The sequence below is a fragment of the Salvelinus alpinus genome, chromosome 3 (assembly GCF_045679555.1).
Source record: "Salvelinus alpinus chromosome 3, SLU_Salpinus.1, whole genome shotgun sequence".
NCBI lineage: Eukaryota > Metazoa > Chordata > Actinopteri > Salmoniformes > Salmonidae > Salvelinus > Salvelinus alpinus.
The window spans coordinates 35941772-35950232 of NC_092088.1; the positions used below are offsets into that span (position 1 = coordinate 35941772).

The 8461-nt window shown below is 41.1% G+C and overlaps 1 protein-coding gene across 3 annotated transcripts; it reads left to right on the plus strand.

Moving 5' to 3' along the window:
* Positions 1-4390: 4390 nt before the first annotated feature.
* Positions 4391-7833, plus strand: znf511 (zinc finger protein 511). 3 transcript variants are annotated; one of them, XM_071392614.1, is made up of 7 exons: positions 4399-4944; positions 5521-5594; positions 6299-6500; positions 6620-6753; positions 6893-6944; positions 7084-7174; positions 7508-7833. In XM_071392614.1, the coding sequence occupies exons 1-7, from the start codon at positions 4744-4746 to the stop codon at positions 7693-7695; spliced, it is 942 nt and encodes a 313-aa protein (XP_071248715.1). In that variant the 5' UTR covers positions 4399-4743; the 3' UTR covers positions 7696-7833. The 3 variants fall into 3 exon arrangements, with proteins under 3 accessions (XP_071248713.1, XP_071248715.1, XP_071248714.1); XM_071392612.1 differs by having other exon boundaries at positions 4391-4944; positions 6893-7174; positions 7508-7690; XM_071392613.1 differs by having other exon boundaries at positions 4402-4944; positions 6626-6753; positions 6893-7174; positions 7508-7690.
* The last annotated feature ends 628 nt before the right edge of the window (positions 7834-8461 follow it).

The window sequence follows — 8461 nt, forward strand, 5'->3', positions numbered from 1 at the left end:
CACTTTTGGTGCCAGAGAGAATGATGACTAGCATGATTGAGCCTCCGCCATGTGTATCTCACTAGGTCAGGATATTTAAGTCTCCACATATCAACTAGTTCCTATTTATCCACGACATTTGCGATTTCCTTAAGTGCATGAGGGTGATAGCGGGTAGTCTGATTTCTTTTACAGTCCATAGAGGTTTTTAAAACAGTATTATAATCTCCCACCATAATAATAGAGTCTTGTATTGCCTGCTGGGTTGATAAATTATTATATATTTTTAAAGAAGTGTGGATCATAATTATTTGGACCGTATAGGTTAATGAGCCACATCTGTATATGGTCCAATAACTACCTTGAGGATCTGTTTGGACAATCAAAATTACTGTTCATTAATATCATCACCCCTCTTGAATTTCTTTGCCCATGGGAGAAATATATTTTGCCCGCCCAGTCATTTTTCCCCACAACTTCATCTACAATTGTTGAATGAGTTTCCTGTAAACAATAGATATGATATTCCTCCTCTTTTAGCCAGGTAAATACTGATCGTCTTTTCTTATTATCTTGCTAAACCATTATAATTATAACTGGCTCTACTTATTTCACCATTTACAATAATGAGACACAAGTGTCAAATCCATTTATCACAATATATGTTTATAAACCCACGAAGACTCTTCCTAGAGCTGGGCACCCGGTCAAACTGAGCAATTGGGTGAGAATGGCCTTGGTCAGGGAGGAGACCAAGAACCCGATGGTCACTCTGACAGAGCTATTGAGTTCCTCTGTGGAGATGGAAGAACCTTCAAGAAGGACAACCATCTCTGCAGCACTCCACCAATCAGGCCTTTATGGAAGAGTGGCCAGATGGAAGCCACTCCTCAATAAAAGGCACATGAAAGCCCGCTTGGAGTTTGCCAAAAGGCACCTAAAGGACTCTCAAACTATAAGAAACAAGATTCTCTGGTCTGATGAACCCAACATTGAACTCTTTTGCCTGAATGCCAAGTGTCACCTCTGAGGGAAACAAGGCACCATCCCTACGGTGAAGCATGGTGGTGGCAGCTGTGAGGATGTTTTTCAGAGGCAGGGACTGGGAGACTAGTCAGGATTAAGGCAAAGATGAACGGAGCAAAGTACAGAGAGATCCTAGATGAAAAAATGCTCCAGAGCACTCAGGACCTCAGACTGGAGCTAAGGTTCACCTTCCAACAGAACAATGACCCTAAGCACACAGCCAAGACAATGCAGGAGTGGCTTCGGGGCAAGTTTCTGAATGTCCCTGAGTGGCACAGCCAGAGCCCGGACTTGAACCCGATCAAACATCTTTGGAGAGACCTGAAAATAGCTGTGCAGCAACGCTCCTTATCCAACCTGACAGAGTTTGAGAGGATCTGCAGAGAAGAATGGGAGAAACTACCCAAATACAGGTGTGCCAAGCTTGTAGTGTCATACCAAAGAAGACTCGAGGCTGTAGTTGCTACCAAAGGTGCTTCAATAAATTACTGAGTAAAGGGTCTGAATACTTATGTAAATGTGATACTTCAAAGTAGCATTTGAGTCCTGCCTCAAGCAGGCCAAATGCACAGTTGTCAATAGGCGTATGGACGCATTACCACTTGACTGACACCACTGGTATAGAGATGGACACCATGGAATACTGCATAAATCCTGTCTTCATTCATTAATTTCGCTAAATGGATAGGCTATACTTTTGGCCTATTCAATAGTAGCTTTTTTGTATCGTAGGCTAATTGTCCAGTCAAAGTAGCCTATACTTATACAGAATGTTTCCCTGACAATCAAGGCTAGGATACTGCAAAAAATACCAATGTGTGAAATTGCTGGGAAGTAATTTATCCGATGCCTCCCATCAAGCTATATGGCGAGCTGCTCTACGCCCCTGCATTGTAAAGGCATAGTAGCCTACATATTTAGACAAATAAACGTTGTAAATCATAGCTTAATAGCATTGCCAACTTGGCTGTTGAACTGTGAGGCACTTTCCCCGGGAATGTCACCTAAGGTGATGCAGTCCAGGAGAGACCGGACGGGTCAGGTCTTAAACACTCAGTTGCGCATCTGAGAGTTTCAAAGGACATATCATCTCATAAGTCTGTGGAAAGAGCTAAGTTTTTATATCATACCTAATTATTGATGTAGGTTTATAGGCTCATCAGAAATATCCAGATTTCACAAAACTAGAAACTGTTCACCATTGGTTATGACCACTGTGTAGATCATTGGTCATTGACACGAATTTTACCAGACCCCGGCTTGCCTGCCCATGGTAAATAATACCTCTATAATTAAATATCGAATGATATTCATGCTTTCCTGTAAAATCTATTGATTGTTGTCTAAGCTCGTAGGCACTGAAGCTTGTGGTGATGAGTTGCATGTTATTGAGCCTATCCACAAGACTACAGGTTAAAGTGCTTGTAAAAGTTGTGGAAGTGGCTGTCTCACTGACCTAGGCAAATTTGGACTGGTCACATGACCCACTACAATAAGTTATTCTTTGGGTTTTATGGCAGCAGGTAGCCTAGTGGTCAGAGTGTTGGGCCAGTAAGCAACATGTCACTGGTTCAATTCCCAGAGCTGACTAGGTGAAAAATCTACGGATGTGCCCTTGAGCAAGGTACTTCACCCTAATTGCTCCAGTCTGCTAAATGACTAAAATGTAAATGGTGTATTATTACCCAAAAGCCTCCACCAACTGGAAGGGGTTGAAAAAAAAGAAAATCCATAGGTGATAGGGAAAACTAACTTAATCCATTCAAGTAAAAATTGTACAAAACCAAGACTCCCACTTCATATCTCAGGCTCTAGGCCAGGGCCTGAGAGGGTGGTATGGCTTGTGACAATACTCCATTCAACTCCTCCACTGAGAAGTATTTCAGGAGCTGCATCGATAATGATATCTATTTTCTGGGACTTCCTCTCCACCTTGGCAGTGCCATTAATCACCATAGCTATAAAGTCCACCTTCTTAACCTTTAAAATATCTGGGTCCTGCTGGTGAAAGGCATCCCCTGCAGTAAAGGCCTATCCACCACCATGCACTCTTCAGGAGCACCATTCGAACCCTCAACCCTTTTAAAAGTTGCTGCATATGAAATTCTCTGGACAGCCCTGACTTTGGCCACCTCATTCTCTTTCACCTTTGTCGGGTATTCCAAAGACTTGGCTTCATGGTTCCTACCACAATTGCAACATGTCACATTTTCATCACTTTTAAAACATATGATCCTTTCCACAACTTGTACATCTTGGCTTCTCCCTTCTGCAAACACTTGAAACATGTCCAAAAGTTTTAGTGATCACACTGCATTGGTTTTGGGATAACTGCTCTGACTCTGTAGTTTATATACCTCAACTGCACTTGAGAAGGGAGACTGCACATTAAAAAAAAAAGAAGAACATACTCTTAACTTTTTCTTCATTCACCACATGATTCACCTTACATGCATCAATCATTCCAGGAATATTTATCATCTCTGCAACATCGACTTCCCTCGAGACGCCAGATATTACCCCCTTGAGTGGGCCCTGTTCCGAAGAGACACACACGACATGTCAAACTTCTCAAATCGGGTGAGATGCAACACACGTTCCTTCTGATCCTCAGAAGTACAAAACATTTAATTAAGCCCGCCTCTCGTGACCCTCATAGCCTTCACTTTACCCAGGACTCTCCACCAGTTTGGATATCTCAAATGGATTCTTCAATTTTGGTAAGAAGGGACATTCTCAGCATTGTACGCTACTTTGCTCCATTTTCCATTATTTTAGACAATATTACAATTCTCCTTGATTACACCGTTATTAGATTCAAGATCCACATCAGCGTCCGCTACCGCCATCTTTTCCTTCTTCTTCCAACATCTGTTCGCCACTACAATGACTGTCAATGATCACATCATTGGAATGAGAAACAAAAATGAATCAATAGGCCTAAATAATCTTTATCTGTTTATTCGATTACATAATATGTAAGATAAAAATCATGAAGACAACCCATTTATAATTTTCTGTGTTGTTAGAAAGTCACAACTAGTAATAGGCCAAAACGTGTGGTGCATGGGTTGAACCAGAACTTATAATTAAAAACAATATATTTGAATAATCAAACCATTAACGTTATTCAGTTTCTCGTTATTTAATATTTCCTTTAATTTAAACAATAAAAACGAAAAACTAAACCGTTTGTGTTGTTTGACTTCATATTCAAATCAAATAAACAAAGAACGATCCTTTACTCGTTTTGTATCATGTCTAATATTAAATATTAATTGGCCAAAAAGTACACGGACCTTTAATTATATTTTATGTCAATTTCTAACTGATAACGACGAACGTTTGTTGTAGACTAAGTAGGTTACGGTTGAACTGTCGCACGTTTTGAACGTCATGCCGTGTGACGCCGAGGCACTTTCCGCGTTCAAAACAACTGGGAACGAGGAACTCGTGAAGCTCCGACTTCAGTGCGTTCAAAACAACTGGGACCTCGGGAATAACAACTCAGTCTGGGGAAAATCATTTTGTACCGTCATCCAATTCGGAATTCCACTTGGACCTCTTTCTCTTTATTTGACTTCCTATTTTCCGAGTTCCCAGTTGTTTTGAACGCGGCAACTGTGCCTTGGCATAACACGTCCATGACGTTCATAACAACGCACTTTCGTATTTATCAGTTCGTAATGTCAGAGAACTTGGTAGTGACATAAAACCCTCTTTCGCAAACTAGCTACAATGCTGCCGCCTGAATTGATACAGCTTTTGACAGCGAGTGATTTGGTTGATTTACGAATCGACGCAATTCCTAAATTGCAGGTGGGCTTTAGACCGGGGAGTTTGTTCAGTTCGTTCACATCACAGGACGGGGAGGCGAAGTTAACGTTCACCTATATTCCACATCAAATACTGCTCAACAAGGACCACGAGTTCTTTGAGGTAATCTAGCTGCTGCTGCTAAATCTATAACTGCTGAAAAACTGAATGTAGCCTATGTGTTCTGTGGTTTTCACCAATTTTCTCTTTAGCATTTTGATGACCGCAGATAAGGAAATGCAACCAGGTCTTAGAGCGTTTCATATTATTTTGTCCATTTAACGTAGTATTGTATTTATTTGTGGATGTCCATCACTCATTTTGTATATGTAGCAAATTCCTATTATGTTACGAATTTTCCAAACGTTCAATATTTTAAGTATTTGCAAAACGTATGATATGGTCAGATTCTAGTTAACGTTAGGTGGCTAGCTGGCTAACTTTAGCTAGGCTAAACTCTAAAATAGTTAAGGTTAGGGGAAGGGTAACCATCTGTCTTATGTAACCATAGTAATTATATTATATGCTATATAAGATGGGCTGTTCGGGGTAATAAAATGTATGTTTAAAATAACTAAAACAATAAATATTTTTGTACAGTGTGGTAATACACCATCATTACCACCACCAGCAGTGTTATAGTCACATGCAGATAAGCTACAGCGGTGTAACTGACGTGTGTGTGTGTGTGTGTGTTAGGATGGAGACATACATAGACACCTGTACCTCCAGAACCTCTCTACCTGCCCAGCTTATGACTCACCTACAGCCAGGTAACAATATTATCATCACCATGGTGATCGACAACAGATTTGACAGTATAACCCATTCACATGGTAAGACAGTGGGGCATGGGAAAGAATTATGTATGTGGCATAATGTTACAAATAGCTGATGACTGTTAAAGAGCAGTATTTTCAGATAAGTTTACTTAGTCAGGTGATAGACTTTTTAAAAAAGTTTTAAAAAGTCAGAGGCACGGTCGAAGTAACAGCTTTAACACAGTGTTCTGGGTACATGCAGTCACATTCACAAATGCAAGATGCTAAGACAAGTCACATTCAAGATATGATGGCTTCCTCAGTCTTGATTATTCAATGTCTTCCTGGCACAAAACATAAGTTTATTGTCAGTGTCTAGTTTCTGCTAAATGGCATTAGGCCTAATTGATAGAGAGCTGATCTTCAGCTTCTGCCTTCTCACATGGAACCAAAAGTATCTTTTGATTTCAACTATTTTTTATTTCTGTGCCATGGTGTCCAGAATACAGATCAGCAGTTTAAATTAGTTCACGGTTAAATTGTGGAGGGATTCATGAGACTGTTTTCTGTGTCCCGTGATATCTGGAGAAACACTGACATAGTACTTCAGACAGTTTTTAGTTAGGTTACCAGATTTGGCATTGAAGTCATTAGAATAACCCTCATGTTAACTTTTCCGTATTTCTCTCTCCCCCCCCCACCTTTTTTTCTCTCAGGCAGTGTGGGTTCAGGTGTCATATATCTGGCTGTAGCCAGGTGTTCAGTACTGTGGAGGACTATGAGCATCACTATAACACGCTCCACAGACACGTGTGTTCTTCCTGCCAGAGGTCGCTGCCCTCCGCTCGCCTGCTCGACATCCACATCCAGGAGTGGCACGACTCGCTCTTCAGTATTCTGGCTGAAAGGCAGGACATGGTAGCTAACATACATGCACACAAACGCACGTGCACACACACTCACTATGTTGCTCACTCTGGCCTTGACTTGGACCAGTCTATGCACACTGTTTCTAACTCTCTCTTTTCCCCCCCAAGTACCAGTGTCTAGTGGAGGGGTGTGGTTTGAAGTACAGAACCAGAGAACAGAGGAAAGACCATATGATCAAGATCCATAAGTACCCTTCTGACTTCATGTTCGACAAGGCGAAGAGGATCAAGAATATCAAAATGTAAACACAAATTCAAGGGTTCTCACTGTGTCCAACAGGTGGTGTCAGAATGAGTCATCTCTCAGCATTCAGGACTGGGTAAAATCTGTGAATGAAGTATGTGTGTGTAGAGGATAAAACATTCCCCTCTTTCTTACAGAGCGAAGAAGAATATGCTGCAGAAAGGCACAAGTATGGAGGTGTCCATGAGTGTGAGTGAACCTAAGGGTGTGTGTGAGGTGTTGTCTGACCAACCAGAGGAAGAGGAATATATGGAGATAAATCACTCTCTGGAACCAGGTATCCTGGACCCTGCCGGTAACCCAATTAACACAGTAGAGCTGTCCACAGATCATGATACTGCCCCAATCCCCTCTGTCACCATCCAGCCCACCACAAACCAACAGAGACCACAGCACAACAGAGAGAGACACTCCTACAGGTCAGTATTTACTTCAAATGGCACACTATTTCCTACATGGTGCACTACATGATTCTAATGTATTTCCCTTAGACCTACAGTCGATGTGCAATGACCCTGAATGCACACATGAATATAGAATAATATATTTCAAGTGGGACTGGTGAACTGCAATGCCTTTACATAGTCTATGCAATTTTTGTTATATTTTTTTTAACTATGCAAAATGAAGCCAAGTCCCACGACAATGGGAGTGGTATAGCTGGATCTACACAACCGCTGTCATGGGACGCGGTAGTGCACTTCGCAGGAACGGACTGTGTATGTTTAGTGGACTGTGTTCTGTGCCACCAGGGTTCCTAGGACGGTGTGTTTCGGCCAGGGTTCTGTCCAAGGGTTCAGAGGTCGTGGCAGGAGGATTTAGAGAATCTTTAAAGGTGATGAGTCTCAGACAGGATGCGACCCTTGCATCGGTCTGGTCTGGCGTGTGTTTTAAAAATAATATTTTCGACAATAAATCATGTTTGTTTAACTCAAGATAATGTGTCAAATGTTATAGCACTGGTAATAGCCTAGCTAGCTCAACACCAATTTAAAATAAGATACTAAAATCATTCCAATCCAGATTGAAAAGGAAAAAGCGATTACAGACCTGCCAATATGCACACATTTTGAGTACCAGCTACGCAATTCTATGTCCATGTAAGCAGGTACGAGATCCAAGTTCAAAGTACGCAGAAATGAATACAGCCAGATTATTATTTATTTTTGTAAACTTTTTTGTAAAAACAAAATTCATAAAAATAAATCCACTGAGTAAATCTAACATCTCGATTCTCGAGCTGCAACACACAGACATGTACGGAGTTTGTGTCAACGGACATGGAGATTAATACATCATTACTCGACGTAGCTACCCCGTGTCTGCCCCTCCTCTTTGTTGTGATGCAAAGTTTGCCGACTGTCAGCTGTAGGTAAACACATGGACAAATCCCTTTTCGACTCTGTGTGTTGTGGAAAGGTAACACTAATTGCTTCAAGCTAAAGTTAGCGAACATAAGATGGACATTCAGTGGGCTCTAAAGTGCCAGCAGTTCACTCACATTTGCTAGTGAAAGAAATTAAATGCAAATATGAAAAAGAACTGGTTGCATTTGTGCGAGTGTGATATACATTTAATTCAGCGTCTCATTGGTTGTATTTTCCACGTAACATGAGGATCACGCAACCTGATAGACTAACTATGATCCACGTCACAAAAAGCACAACAAAAGTATAATCAAAAATAAATATAAACATCATGGCATT

What these genes read in the sequence shown, in the direction of transcription:
- znf511 (XM_071392612.1), top strand. Translation starts at nt 4,744, where the DNA reads ATGCTGCCGCCTGAATTGATACAGCTTTTGACAGCGAGTGATTTGGTT. An exon ending in AGGACCACGAGTTCTTTGAG is followed by an intron (nt 4,945 to 5,520) that starts GTAATCTAGCTG and finishes TGTGTGTGTTAG; the next exon opens with GATGGAGACATACATAGACA. An exon ending in AGGATCAAGAATATCAAAAT is followed by an intron (nt 6,754 to 6,892) that starts GTAAACACAAAT and finishes TCTTTCTTACAG; the next exon opens with AGCGAAGAAGAATATGCTGC.